Source organism: Brienomyrus brachyistius, chromosome 2 (assembly GCF_023856365.1).
Source record: "Brienomyrus brachyistius isolate T26 chromosome 2, BBRACH_0.4, whole genome shotgun sequence".
In the NCBI taxonomy this organism is placed as follows: Eukaryota; Metazoa; Chordata; class Actinopteri; order Osteoglossiformes; family Mormyridae; genus Brienomyrus; species Brienomyrus brachyistius.
Window position 1 is genome coordinate 2,731,147 of NC_064534.1, and position 15,373 is coordinate 2,746,519.

Consider the following 15,373-nt stretch of genomic DNA (forward strand, 5'->3'; position numbering starts at 1 on the left):
GCTCGACCGCTTCCCTGTTACGTCCGCGGGCCAGAGCATGACGCTTCCCCTCCCCTCTAAATCATTACGGGTTAGCATACCCTCAGAACCGCTAATTAAGAGGGGATTTGTGTAATTACACTTACTGCGTGCCCCATCCGCTGCTGATGCACGATTCACTGTCAGTGCGCTGCCAGCGCACCCGTCCGGAGAGCACCGCCTTCTTTATACATGGTGGTGGCTTGGCACTCGCCCTCCGCCGCAGCTGTGCTCGAGAATGAGGTCCTGGTGAACGAAGAGACACCCAACGCCCGTCTGCTTAATGACCCCGATGTTCCTGAAGGTGCCATACCCAAAGTCCCGTTCAGCTTCCAGTTGGTGTGCCGCTCTTCAGTGTGATAACATGTCATAGTGGCAGATGACTCATTAACCTCTGGTAAATAAAACTATTGAGCTATTAAGCAGGCAGGAGTAAGTCGCCCTGCGGAGTCCATGCGGCAGCATTTCCGTCGTTATTATCATTTCTGTTTGACACTAAAGACGTGCTTCCTGAGGTGCTCAGGACACACCATTAATGCAGCCAGCTTTGGGGCCCCCCCTCCTCTTCCCTTCCTGGGTTTTATAGGGTTTTATAGAGTTTTCCTGAAGACTGATGGAACGGCCCGCGGATGGGCACACTGCCGGAGGCCTCGCTGTTGGTACGTGGGTGGTCGTGTGGCTAATCACCCCCTCAGATGTCACAGAAACACGGACCTCATCATTCCGCACCAATAGCGAGATCAGATGGTTGATGTTATTTCCATGACCAGTGTCGTCATGTGGGTGTGTCCAACATTGCATACTGGTACAGCAGGTACTGAATTTGGTCAGTAACCTACTACTCGACCGTTAATGCACTATGTCTGTTTGAAAACAGTATGCATGCATTCAGGCACATAGCAGTTGCCATTATTGCCTATTACCAGGCCAAGATATTTTTCCCATGACGTAGCTTGACGTAGTTAAAAATTATTTAAAAAAGAAAAAAATACATATTTAAGTCGACTAATGTAACTGGGCATTGTTTTATACAGTGAAGGCACTTCTTCCGCCATCTTGACACAAATTTTTGAGCAGACAACGGTGGCCTTGTGGGATAGCATTGTGTTCATCAGATGCATACTTCGAAATTTCGCAGAATGTAGAATGTCACCTGGGTCTATTGTCTCATCCATGCTTAGGACTCGGGCAAACTGCTCACGCTGTATACTACATTTTGGCTACTATATAGCAAACAAGTATGCAATTTCGGGCGCTCATGTTTGGGTTACCTTTTCCACTCTGAAGACAAATCTCCAACGAGCATGACTCATATCCACACTGACAATCTCCCCGCCTTCATCGTCACCGCAATTAAATCTGCAAATGTAACATGGGAATTATATCGATCTGTAACGGTTTTCTTGCGGAGGAGCTGCAGACCGCTACTGGGTAGCAGCATGATGGGGTTGGGGGGGTGTACGTGGGGGGCAACAAAAGGATAAGGAATGGAGCCATGGAGCCGGAGTCATTAAAATAATCTGAAAATAGCAACTCACAATCATCTGTTCTCATGGTACGGGTCAGGAGCTGTGACACCTCTGAAATTCCTCCTGTCAGGGTGTGGGGCGGCGGGGGAGGGGGGCATTTTTTATTCTCTCTCATTAGGCAATTTGACTAATGACCGGCCGCGGCTGCACGGCTACTGGGGGAGCGGCTGCTCCCTGCCGCCTGCCCGCCTGCCCGCCGCCCGCCGCCGCTCTCCCTGACTGGCACAGATGGCGGGTCCAGGCGACAGAATAAACCACAATATGTCTCCGCGGCTTCGTCGGGCCCTGGCTCTATTTTTCACGTCAGGACCAGAAAGGGGCCACAAAGCACCCTCCTACCCCCCCCTCCTCAAAGTCCAGCCACCTCTAGTGCTCGCTGGGAGAGGCGTGGGGGGGTCGTCTCGCGTTTGTGGCCCCCGGTGGAGTGGGCTGCGGTCAGCGCGGCCTTCATGAGGTCGTATAGGGAGGGGGTTGGTTAACAGCAGACTGTCTGCTCCCGGCTGGGCCCACACCTTGGCTCCACCTGCCTTTTTGCTTTGGGGGGGGGGGGGGTAACCCTGGAGATGGTACCAGCAGCCTGCTGATATTTTAGGCTCTCGGCCTACATACGGTTCCCCGTGAGCCAAAGGCAGCGGTGGGGTTTCTCCGTTTGTTTTCAAGTAGTGGTTTCCGGTGATGGGGGGGGGTTGGTGTTCTGCTCGCGTGCCCCAGCACCTGAGCCAAGTCCTCTGTTGATCCTTCTTTGGGAGGTGCCCCTACGTAGGCTGGCACGCACGGGAGTGTGCTCCTGGAGCTGTGGAAGCTTCCGGTAATGCCACGTTTGACAAGAGCGGCATGAGGGATTTGCGGCGGGCAGTTTGTGCTGCGGAGAGCCCCCCCCCCCCCCCCCCCCCCCCCCCGGCTCCCGGCCCCCAGACCAGCCATCCGTCTGTGCCCAGGGGCTGCCGGTGACAGCGGGCGCATTTTTCATCACCCCTACCCGGTGCCGTCATTAATAAGCCGATGATCCGCACGTAGGCGCCTGCTGTATCCCCCCCGCATCTGCCGCCGTCTTTCTGCGCCCCAGCCTGCGCTGTCACCCGCGGCACCCCCCCCGCACTAGGTCATCGTCTGTCCTTCCGTGCTGCATCGCGAGGTCGAACTGGCAGCTTTGCTGGGTGTAACATTGCATGGTTGATGTTTCGCATTTTTTCAGTCCGCAGTTAGTGAACCTGTCAGTGTTTTTTAGGGAGTAAGGATACTGGATTTGTTACCTGAGCAGGGTATCCATACACCTTGACGACCAAATAGGGTGATGAGTTCAGCATTAGGGGTTAAGCCATGGACTCTGGGTTTGTCTTGTGCCTGGGTCTATCTGAGGCGTCCCTCCTCTGGCGTTTTTCACACTCGTAGGGACATCCTCGTGGCCTTAAATAAGCCACATTCCTCCTCACACACAGTGATGGGCTTTGGGGGGGGGGGGCCTGAGCAGGGACATGGGGCTTTTTCGGTGAGAGGGGGGTAAAACGTGCCAGTTTGCAGGGTGTCCTCTACCACTAGCACGCATGGGTGATTCCTTTCACATGCTACATCTGTGCTCTGCAGGAACAGTGGAAGAGAGCAGTCTCAGAGGGTACCATCTCAAGATGGGGGGGGGGGGGGGGACCTGGAGAATTAAACAGTGACTGGATCGGTCCATACCACCCTGACAAGCTCACCTACACGGTCCAAACTCACAGCCACCATGACATAAGGCAGGTGTACAGCATGCATGCCTAGGGGACGTCTACAGGTGGCAGGCTTTACCTCCAGGTCACCAGCTGGACCTGTCACCTTTGATCCTGGAGACCCCAGCCTGCTCTCAGCGTGGCACAGGAGCCGCACCCTAGTGTTTGAGTGCGAGGCGGCATGCCGGCTAACCCTCCCCCCCGTAGAGGCCCCATTGTGCCTCCCGTCAGCCCATCTTAATTTAGTTTTTAACGTATTTTATAAACAAAGGGCAGCACTCGAGCCTGACAGGTCTGACACCGTCGAGTCCCGCGCCTGCCCCGTTCAGTCTGGGGTTACGCCATTAATAACCAACCGGGACCCATCAAACCATTTTTAACCGTGATCATCATGATAAAGGGCATGCACTTAATTACAGGCCTGCTTAATTATAGCTCTGTTGAAGCTCGTTTGTTTGGGAGAATGCTAATTATACCACCGTGCTCTTGGCAACTTCTCATTTCAATCCTCTTTTTTTTGCCATCGAACAAAATGGCTTATTTTCATGCAAATTGATATCTGGTGTGTTTTTTTTTTTTTCTTTTTTTATATCCTTGCACCCCCCCCCCCCCCCCCCACCCATTTTTTTTGGAGTGTGCTTTTGTTTCAGGGTCCTACAGCAGACAAGACAAAACGGGAAGCAATCAGGAGCAATCAGTTCAAAAATAAGGTGTGGGGGTGGGGGGTTGGAGGGGTGGTAGCGGAAACTGGGACACTTCAGGCTGGGTGGGGGGGGGGTACTTTCTACAAGACGATGGATGGACTTTGGGAGGGTTGGAGTGTATTGAATGCAGGCGTGGTGTTTCCGTCTGCAGGGGGCTGCCTTCAGATTGTCCTACTTTGACATTTTTGTGCCCCCCCCCTGTCTTTCAGCGATGGACGGGGTGCCGTTCCTGATCTCTGACAAGTACATGCACGTCGCCGCCAGCACTGTGAGTCTCGCCGATGTGCCGTTTATGCACCAGGATGCCTGTGTTGCCCGTCGAGCCGAAGCCCATGTGGTCTCCCGGTCCCCACTGTCTCGGTTTTGTCGCATCCTGTCTGTCTCGCTCAGAATTGTCTCCTCTCTCCTTCACATTGTAGCAGGTGGGTCAGGCCCACAGGTGATGGTGACCATCTCAGGCCCCGTGTGGCATTTCAGTTTGAGTACCTGTTTGCAGAGGATCCAGCAGGGATTCATACTCGCAACCTCAGTCTCGGAATCTGACCCCTGACCAGAACTGGAAAGTTCAGGTCCAGATGAATTTCCACCACTGGAATTTCCCAGCTTCAGAGATGGAAAGTTCACGTCCAGAAAGTATAAATCCAGACCAAGGTTTTTTTTTTTTTTTAAAACAACCTGAAGCTGGGAAACTCCAGTGGTGGACGTTCATGAGATGCACTGCTGGCTCAGTGTGACTGCTACAGCCAGGCCTGTCAGGGGCCACACATGTGCAAGCAGGGGCTCCTCCCTGTGTATTTCTCATGTGTGTATGTGTGAAGGTGTAAATGTGTGTGTATGTTTCTGGCATGTGTAAGCCTATGCGTGCGTGCGTGCGTGCGTTTTGCATGCAGGTACATACTCATGTGTTTGTGCATGCTTATGAGCATACCTATCTGGGGGAGGAGGGTGCTGACTTCAGCATGTGCCTGTCAGACATGTTCCTGCCCTGTCCTCATGGGGCGCCCCATCTGGATCGGTATGGGGGGGCGCTTGCTTCAGCATGTGCCTGTCAGACATGTTCCTGTCCTGTCCTCATGGGACACCCCATCTGGATCGGTATGGGGGGGGGCACTTGCTTCAGCATGTGCCTGTCAGACATGTTCCTGTCCTGTCCTCATGGGACACCCCATCTGGATCGGTATGGGGGGGCGCTTGCTTCAGCATGTGCCTGTCAGACATGTTCCTGCCCTGTCCTCATGGGACACCCCATCTGGATCGGTATGGGGGGGCGCTTGCTTCAGCAAGTGCCTGTCAGACATGTTCCTGTCCTGTCCTTATGGGGCGCCCCATCTGGATCGGTATAGGGGGGCGCTTGCTTCAGCATGTGCCTGTCAGACATGTTCCTGCCCTGTCCTTATGGGACACCCCATCTGGTTCGGATTGGGGGGGGGCGCTTGCTTCAGCATGTGCCTGTCAGACATGTTCTAGCTGTCCTCATGGGACACCCCATCTGGATCGGTATGGGGGGGGGGGGGCGCTTGCTTCAGCATGTGCCTGTCAGACATGTTCCTGCCCTGTCCTCATGGGACGCCCCATCTGGATCGGTATGGGGGGGCGCTTGCTTCAGCATGTGCCTGTCAGACATGTTCCTGTCCTGTCCTTATGGGGCGCCCCATCTGGATCGGTATGGGGGGGGCACTTGCTTCAGCATGTGCCTGTCAGACATGTTCCTGCCCTGTCCTCATGGGACGCCCCATCTGGATCGGTATGGGGGGGCGCTTGCTTCAGCATGTGCCTGTCAGACATGTTCCTGTCCTGTCCTCATGGGACGCCCCATCTGGATCGGTATGGGGGGGCGCTGGCTTCTGCAAGTGCCTGTCAGACATGTTCCTGCCCTGTCCTCATGGGACGCCCCATCTGGATCGGTATGGGGGGGGCGCTGGCTTCTGCAAGTGCCTGTCAGACATGTTCCTGCCCTGTCCTCATGGGACGCCCCATCTGGATCGGTATAGGGGGGCGCTTGCTTCAGCAAGTGCCTGTCAGACATGTTCCTGTCCTGTCCTCATGGGACACCCCATCTGGATCGGTATGGGGGGGGGCGCTGGCTTCTGCAAGTGCCTGTCAGACATGTTCCTGCCCTGTCCTCATGGGACGCCCCATCTGGATCGGTATGGGGGGGCGCTGGCTTCTGCGTGTGCCTGTCAGATATGTTCCTGCCCTGTCCTCATGGGACGCCCCATCTGGATCGGTATGGGGGGGCGCTGGCTTCTGCGTGTGTCTGTCAGACATGTTCCTGCCCTGTCCTCATGGGACACCCCATCTGGATCGGTATGGGGGGGCGCTTGCTTCAGCATGTGCCTGACGACCATGTTCTTGTCCCATCTGTATTCCAGCTGCAGCCAGCTGATATCCTGGGAACCGCGATCAAGTCCCTGGCAGAGATCGAGCAAGAAGTGAGTAACGATAGCAGCACAGGGGGGACGATTTTGGGGGGAGGGTGTAATTAAATGTCTGTGCTGTGACAGCACCCCTGCTAAACCCAGACTGAATGAGGGCGCCTTCGCGTTCAGGTGTCAGAGATGCCTCTCGTTCGGCTGGCAGCGACGCGCATTCGCCCCTCCCCGTTCTTTATATTCGAAGTGGCTCCAGCCCATAGCTCCAGCCAGAGACCCCCTTCCAGACAGGCCCCTGCCAATGACCCCCATCCAGAGACCCCCTCCTGAAAAGGCCCTGGTCAGAGATCCGAGGCCAGAGAGGCCCTCCTGAGAAGCCCGTTGGGGGGTGATGGCGTCTAATCCGTCTCAGGAAGACCGACATCAGATAGAATTTTGCCTTTGTCCATGTTAACGAGCGAACAGCTTTTCAATCAGCAGCTCGGCCAAAAAGAGCTTAATATCCTATTTTAAGGAGTATTAATCCATGCGGGTGCGCGGCGTTAAATTTTAATGTATTCATTTAGGAGGGAAATCCAGTTTTGCTTTTATGTTTTCAATCTGGAACATTTTCCCTTTAAAGTCTGTGGCTTTTAATCCTAGAAAGCGAGGCTCCCTTGTTGTTAAAGTGTCACGTCCGGTAAAGCTCCTGTGGATGTGGGCAATCCACTGCCATCGCTTTCATGGGTTTTTAAAATCTCATCTATGAATCACAGTGAAACATCAAATAATCCCTACTGTGAGTGGAGAGCTTTTCCACAGAGCTGTAGGGAGGCAGCTCGTTTTGTGCTGCCCGTGGTCACTCAGAAACACCCCAGGTAGGTCTGTGCCCTTACGATTCAGCTCACTTTCCAGATGTACCCCATACGTTGGACCTTCAAACTTGGACAGTCCCGATTTAAGAGGTTCCTCAGATGGACACATTCCGGGGTGAGATAGCACCTCCTGCAGGTCGGGTGAGACTCGCATGGCCTTGTTAGACACTACCGTCTAGGGTGGACTAGAGTAAGGACTTTGAACCCTATAGGGCTTTGGCCGTGCGCAGTTTAGGTGCTTAATGGCTAATGAAGGGGTGTCTTCATCCAGGCGGGGATCTGCTTCCAGTCTGTTTCCGTTTCGCACATGCTCTGTTGCACGGGGGTCGGTGTGAGGTTAAGCACCCCGCCTCGTGAGTACAGCAGTGGGTTTGAATGCGTGACCGGTTCCGCGGTCATTAGCATCGCACCGTAACCCCGGCACTAACGGCTGCCAAGATATTCACTGCCCCCAGAGGAGAGCCACCAGGCAGGAGTACAAGGTGAGAGCAGGGGCTGCTGCACCTCCAGCAAGCTTTGAGTAACACTCAACTGTTAGCCCTGATTATTCTCTCCGTTTCAAGCCATGTCCCAGGAGGGAATAAAATAAACTTGAAGTGTGGACTGATCCCTGATTCCCCCCATCAGTAAAAGTGGGCAGTTCTGCCCTCTGTTAAGAAGTGAAGTCCGTGGCCTTTTTCGGCCCCAGTGCGCTGATCTATACACCTTGCTCTCCCTCTTCGGCAGCTGCCTCGTCTCGCATGTGGGAGCCCGCTGATCGCTGTTTGGAGAGTTTGCGGCCACTCCATTGTCGTGTTGGGTGTACCGGGACGTGGGGCGTCTGCCGGACACCTAAGGTGTCCTTCAGGGGGCCCTGAAGATGGCCATTCACACTTGCTCCTTCTAACTTTCAGACTCGGAAACTTGGTGAGACCCAACTGGGCCAGTGAAGCCAAACTGCCCCCAGGGGGAGGGGTGTGATTAGCAGGGTACAGGACTTGTTATTTACCATGCCGGTGTGAATGAAGTGAATACGGGATTGTGTGTTGTGCGGGATGACAGCGCGAGGTTGATGCTGGCAGCAAGCAGATGGAGGTGAAGTCCTGCCTTGTCAGGTGATCAGGGCCTGCGGAGACCTGGGGCAGCTTTCTTACTGCCCACTCTCACTCGGGCTAGTACTGCATTTATACTCCTGTTTTTAGATGGGGAGGGAGTCTACCTGCCATTTTGGTTCTGTGTGGCGTATGAAGAAACATCTGTGATATTTTAACTGCGAATCTTGTTTTGAAATGTAATTAACTGTTTTTTTACTGGTAAAATTAGTGAAGGGAACATCTGTCTACCTGCAGTTTTCACAAAATTTTTAATCTCTTTGGAGATACTTTATAAATATATAAAAGCTGGGAAAAGCGGATTTGGAAATATTGATTAGTGATCTACAAAATGTCAACTGCTTAAAAATTTTTATATAAATTATTGAACAAGTATAGTAAATATAATTCAAAGAACAATCGGATAATCATAGCATGGTCTGATCAAGTGACGGTCTTTGGTGTTTGTTTTTATAATATTATAATAATATTTTGGCTAATATTATTCCATGCTATTTCTGTTTAAGCCAGTACTCTCAGTGCACCTTGATTAGCAGGTCACTGATTATTATTTCATACGAAAGAAATTCAAAAATTCTGCTTCAGGAAACTTAATCTCAGGGCTGCACAAGTAGGAAGTTTGTGTTGTCCAGCAGAGGTCAGTGTTGAGCTGCTGGGCAGCTCAAGTGGGACGTATCAGGCGGCAATGCGCATGGTGACTGACAGGTACTTGGCGGTATGGGAAATGCGTGCATTGGGGTCGGTGTGTGTGCACTCCTGAGCACACCGTGCACTCCTGAGCACACCGTGCACTCCTGAGCACACCGTGCACTCCTGAGGACGACCACGCCGCGGGCACGTGTGGCATGGGGATCGCACATCACTTACACGATTTCTTCCATTCCTTAAGAGATGCTGGATCCAGCAATTAGGCATTCTTTTAATTTCCCAAATGACTCAAGAAACTTGTGGAGATTATAATTGCTTTTAGCCACGCATATCTAATTTGTGTCTTTTTAAGTGTTAATTAGTAAGCAATTTGAGCTGATGTCTCTATGTAGTTCACACTGCTGAAGGATCCTGTTGTTGTCGGCTGCTTAATGACTTGTGTGTGTGTGTGTGTGTGTGTGTGTGTGTGTGTGTAGTATGAGTGTGTCTGTGTGTATTTTAGCAATAGTGTGTGTTAGCGTTAGTGTGAATGTGAGTGCAAGTGTATGTGTGTGTCTGTGTATATGGAGTGTGTTGTCTGTATGTATGTGTGTGTAGCGTGTAAGTGTGTGTGTTTGTGTGTAGTCTGTATTTGGAGTGTGTGTGTGTGTGTGTGTGTGTGTGTAAGGAAGCAGGATGGAGTGATTCAGATACAGCCTGCATTAATGAAGACAACATGTCACTGTTCTTTATTTATTTGCCGTGCTCCCGCTGAGCGGGGAGCGGAAATGAAGTCCTGCGCGTCGCCCAAGCTGCCGCTCGCCTCCTCAGGTGTCACTGTCCTGTCAGCCGGCGTGTAAAAAGTGGCAGACAGTGATACATTCCCCCCGATAACGGCCCACCCCCCATCCATCATCCCCCCGCCACCCACTCCCCCCGCTTGCTTATTTGTTTATTTCCTCGTTTTTTCCCCCCTTCCATGGGAAGCCCTCGCAGACTTTTATTATAACTAACCGCAGAGTGGCACGTCTGCCGTTTGTAGCACTCGTTACTTTCTGGTAGACACAAGACGGGCTGTGGTGCGAGCAGGACACTTTTCCTGCGCCGTCCTCCTCGGCTGGCTGCTGCCTCGGGGGTGGGGGGGGGGGGGAGCCGTTCGTGATCTCGCAGCAGCACCTAGTGTCTCTGGATCGTATTGCAGGTTCTTCTCATGGTCCCACGCCCTCCCCCGTGCCCTCCGTGCTGCTGTGGGAGGAGCAGCTCTGCTCTGCATTGGGGTCTGGGGCGTGTTTGATTGGTTCCTGGCTTACAGCTGCAGTTCGGCATGCGGCTGCTGCCGCTGTGGGCTTTTTTGGTACAGATTGGCTCCTACACGATATGGCCGTCTGAGGGATGCTGTGACAGTTTGATTGCTTGTCCACTGACACGCAGGGCTTTCCATTCAGGGCCCTGCGAGACTACAAAGCAATCGCTGCTTTGTGAAATCTTTTGTCATTTTGTATGTGCATGAATGTTGTTACCACAGTGTTTAAGAAATGCTCATACATTACTGTAGCCAAATGCAGTTTCTCATGTAAACAGCCGAAGCATGTTCTTTTGGCAGCGCTGCGTGAGGGATCTAGAGGGAGGTTGGCGTGAAACGCATGCAGATGCGCAGCTTATCGGTCTGTTGTTGGAGGTTGAGGGGAGTTCATGCTTTTTGCTAAGAGGCAGGCCGTTTCAGGGGACCGGGCCCCATCCTCGCGGTTTATCGCTGGCACGCATTTCCTCTCCTGCTTACTCAGATGTGTCCACTAGGGGGACTAGCTGGCTGCTTGTATCCCTCCCCTTCCCATAGAGGAAGCATCATTCGCCAGACTGAGAAATCCAGAGGAATCTCTATGTCAGTGGTCACCAGCCCTGCCTCTGGCGATCTACCACCCTGCAGATTTCAGGTGCAGCCCTAATTTAACACACCGATAAGGTACAGATAAGGAGCAGCTATTTTGAAGCTTAGTTGGCTCTAATACTGAGATGCTATGGCAGGGCAGGATTATCTGTATCAGGTGTGTTAAATTAGTGCTCAAGGAGCATGATCATGTACCATCAGTGCGCCTCAGTGTTGTGAATGAGCGGAATTAACGTCTGTGCCTGTGAACGGAAGGTTGCTGGTTCGAATCTCCTGTTTGGCAGAGTAAGAGAAAGGCCCTTAGCTCATCGAAAAATGTTCCAGGGTCACGGGATGATCTGCTAACCCAGCACTCAAACCCCATGGTCCGCTCTCACTGGTAGGTGTGTGTGTGTGTGTGTCTTAAAGAAAAGGAGAGCATGATGGCATATGCAAACAGTGCACGCCGGTGCTCTCGTAATTTCATAAGCGGCAAATAAAAAGCTTCATCTTCTAAGGGTGAGGCGACTGTGGGAGTGGACCTGATGGTGCGGTGTAATCTCTCACACGCTTCGGCTCTGAGGCTTGCCGTACCTCTAAGAGCCTGTCTGTCCTGAGCCCTGAGGGCGGGTCACGTCCCTTTAACACGCTTCTGCCTTTTCCTTGTCTTTTTCTGTCCTCTCCAGTATGAGTACAGTTTCCACACTGAAGACGTCACCTTGGCAGGCCTGCCAAGCTCTGAGTGCTGATCCAGTGGCCCTTGGGGAGCTGCTCACTGGAGGGAGAACAGACACTGTGTGTGTGTGTGTGTGTGTGTGTGTGTGTGTGTGTGTGTGTGTGTGTGTGTGTGTGTGTGTGTGTGTGTGTGTGTGTGTGTGTGTGTGTGTGTGTGTGTGTGTGTGTGTGTGTGTGTGTGTGTGTGTGTGTGTGTGTGTGCGCGCGTGCGTGCGTGCGTGCGTGCGTGCGTGTGTGCGTGTGTCCCGACCATCACCGACACAGAAGCGTACTATGTTTACGGAGGAGGAATGGTAGGGTGAGACGCGCTCACCCCCTGAAGGAGGTGCAGAGCACTCGTAGCACGTCCTCCTCCTCAGTGCAGTAGGCTCTTGCGTCTCACGTTAAAAAGCCACATCTGGGTGACGCACTGCTGCAGCTCGGCCCAGCATCTGCACTCCGCCTGGTCTGGGCTGCTCTACAGGCATGCGAGTCTCAGCTTCCAGAAACCATGGGAACCATCGCCAAGGAAACAAGCTGGCACACACCGAGGTGTGACGATGCCTGGTGCCATCCTGGGTCAGGTGATGTGAGCCCCCGCCCATATTCCAGGTGTGTTTAGGGGTGACTGGTCAGCCGGTCATGTTGAGCGCTTTCGGTCACCTGCAGCATGAATGTATCACCTGGACTATCAGAGGTTTGGTCCCCAGAACGTGCTCAGGATGAGATCCTATCTGTCCTGGTCACAGTGGTTCACTCCATATGTTTTTTAGCAGTTTTTAAAACAAGATACATTTTAATTTTGTTCTTTTGAAGTGTACTGCCTCTATTTCACTGGGGTTTTAGAACGCATGACCTTCTCTATCTATTGTATAATGACCTTACTGCTTGAACCGGAAGCCACCTGAGAACCAACATGACCTGAGCAGAGTCTTGCTCTGGATGTCACCAGCACTAGAACCATTAGGTAACACTGTGGCGCCCCCTGCTGTTGGAAGGACCCTTTCATACCTATTTTGCAGTGGGTCTTGTTATCCAGGTTGTGTTTAAACTCCTGTGCAATAAGTGCTTTTCCTCTCACTCTCACGTGAACTGAAGCTAAAATGATAAGAGACGCAGCACAATGGCCTGGACTCACATGGAAGGACGGCAGTGTGTAAAGAGTGTTTACAGAATCAGACAAAGTGTGTCCACCAAGAAGACATGCTGTCCTGGTGCAAGAGGAATGTTCTGCCTCATTAACAAGATGACCATGGTTCTGTACAAATCTGGAATACAGTTCTGCCATTACACTGTACAAACTTTCTTTGTGAAGCCTCAATGCCCACACTGACGGCCAGGCTGACACTGGAATACCCTGAATCTGGTTTTGGGGTAAGATCAAATGTCTGTCTGGTTAATGTCATTCAAGCCTGTTGGTCTGTTTATTTCGGTTTGTTTTCATCATGCACGGCAGAACGTGCACAGCTCATTGGAAAACCTTACCATTCCCTTAATGCTCCAGCCGCAGGAGCTGGACCCGTCCGGAACCAAGCCTGTATCCGTTCCAGTGATCCAGTGAACTCATTTCAAGCTGCTTGTCTATAATGTGTTGATTTTGTTTTGAGAGAGCACACATCACACTCTGTTAGGCGGTTACGTCATTGCATGATATCACAGAACCATTATGTGGGACCCTGTTCACAGAGGAACACCAGGGGGCAGTATTTTAACCTGCAAGAAGGAGTCTGATCTCAGTGTATTTCTGCAATGTATTGCTAAATGAATGTTTCCGGAATCTCTTTTTAATATGTTTTGCTGTCTGGCATATTTTCCCAGTACTGTTTTTGTTCCCTAAACCTGAGAGAGTGTCAGACAGGCTGCTGATGCATGTTCTTGCTGGATGGCAAATGGACCGGTACTGCGTGTCCTGGTCAGTTATTCCTCTCCACACCGGCTCCAACCCCAGCTGCACGGGTCCCACAGCCCTTTGAATCACGTTTTCTTTCCAGTCATTTCCCTGTGCTCATCTGTGGAAGGGTGAGCTGGCTGTTTATACACTTGCCGGTTTCTGCCCGCATTGATAACGACGTATCTGCAGCACAACTAAAACAGCCCAAGTAGGCTAGCGGAACCAGATGCTGTAACAGAACCAAGTAGGCTAGCGGAACTGGGTGCTGTAGCAGAACCAAATGGACTAGTGGAACCGGGTGCTGTAGTAGAGCTAGTCAAGCTTGCAGAACCGGGTACTGTAGCTGAACCAAGCAGGCTAGCGGAACTGGGTGCTGATGTAGCAGAACCAAGTGGGCTAGCGGAACTGGGTACTGATGTAGCAGAACCAAGTGGGCTAGCGGAACTGGGTACTGATGTAGCAGAACCAAGTGGGCTAGCGGAACTGGGTGCTGTAGCAGAACCAAGCAGGCTAGCAGAAGCCGCAGTCAGGGATCCGCCCCAACAGTTAGTAAAGCCCATTTCCATCTTTTCCCAGAGCTGCTTAATGTAAAGCAGGCTGGTGTGATGTTTAGTTTGGAGGGGGGGGGGCTTCCATTCACTCTGCTTTCTTTAGCCCACCCCTTCCACCCGCGTAAGAAAATAAACATTCGGGCTGCACCTTCATGTTAAAACCTGGAGCACGAATTGAGGGATTGTGATCAAAGTAAATTGTCGGCTATAACGGTCTGTGTTAATTTCCATAAAAATGATTTATTAATAATTTATTAATAGTTTTTAATGCTCACAGATTCATGGGCACTTTGTGGGGTGGGGTTTCTCTGTGTACCTAGAGTAACATTCCCTGTGATTTTTTCGCATTATTGCAGTGGACTGGAACTGGTAATCTTTCAGGCAGCACACAAGCTTTTCATCACAGACTCCACCTGTACACTTGTTTGTTAATCGTGTTCATTTTGATTGCTTGTTCTCAGTCCAGTGAGTGGCTACACTTACCTGAAATATCCCAACAAATGCGGATCAGGTTGGTATTTTGCAATGCGGTCTGTCTGTCAAGTTACCGAATGGACATGAGCATCCCCGAGCCCCCAGCGGGAGAGGAGAGGAGAGGAGAGGAGAGGAGAGGAGAGGAGAGGAGAGGAGAGGAGAGGAGTGGAGTGGAGTGGAGTGGAGAGGAGAGGTGCCTGGCTCCTGAGAGAGACCCACCCTCATCATTGCTGTAGGTGGAGACACTTACAACCATGCAGACCAGAGGTGTTAGCGCAAGCTAGGCACGTTCACAGTGAAGTTTGGGTGTAAAATATTTTCTCAACTTTTAGTGCATTTTCGTAATATATTTTTCTATTTACCTTCAATTTTGATTATTTTATTTTTTTTGACAATAAGGGTGAATTTTTAATGTTGTGATTTTCACTGCAGTTTCTGCTGATGCATTAAACTTTTCTTTGACAGAAATCTTTTTGTTTGTTGTTTTTTGGACCCGTGCTGCAGCTGACACTGAAATTCATCAAGTTCTGTTGTTTTGCTTTGGGGGCCCGATTGACTGAAACTTTCCATGAGGTTCTTTCTGCTACTTAATAAATCTTATGATCTCTTTATGACCGTCAGACCCGGACTTTAACAGAAGCAGTTTGGGGTTCAGAGCCAGAATCCTGCCCAGCGGTACATCACCCAAAGGGTCAGGTCCAGCTCCTGCGCCATTAGCTTTTCCGCATAAATGCATTGGTGAAAGATATTTAAACACATTTATATTTGTTTCATAAAATAATCCCATTATATAAACGTAAGAATTTCATCTCTAAATCTGTGATATGCGTTTTAAACCCATAAATGGTCAAAAGGTCTAAGTCATTATTTGTAAAAACTTGTTTCATTGTTGTAGTGCTTTTTTGGGCTATCTTTTCTTCTCACTGACACGCGTTCTGTGGTGTGCTGGGTAAAGACCCGGCGGGGGACGGTCAC

General features: G+C 51.4%; 1 protein-coding gene across 5 annotated transcripts in view; it reads left to right on the top strand.

The window, feature by feature from the left end:
• Positions 1-14,866, top strand: part of LOC125714484 (multivesicular body subunit 12B-like) — a 44,068-nt gene extending 29,202 nt beyond the window's left edge. For 4 of the 5 annotated variants that reach the window (XM_048985171.1, XM_048985143.1, XM_048985162.1 and 1 more), the window contains 3 exons: positions 4,167-4,225; positions 6,330-6,389; positions 11,455-14,866. In XM_048985171.1, the coding sequence (XP_048841128.1) occupies positions 4,167-4,225; positions 6,330-6,389; positions 11,455-11,517 (182 nt within the window). In that variant the 3' untranslated portion in view covers positions 11,518-14,866. The remainder of the gene's footprint in view (positions 1-4,166; positions 4,226-6,329; positions 6,390-11,454) is intronic. The other variant, XM_048985177.1, reaches the window with a different exon arrangement.
• Positions 14,867-15,373: the final 507 nt, after the last annotated feature.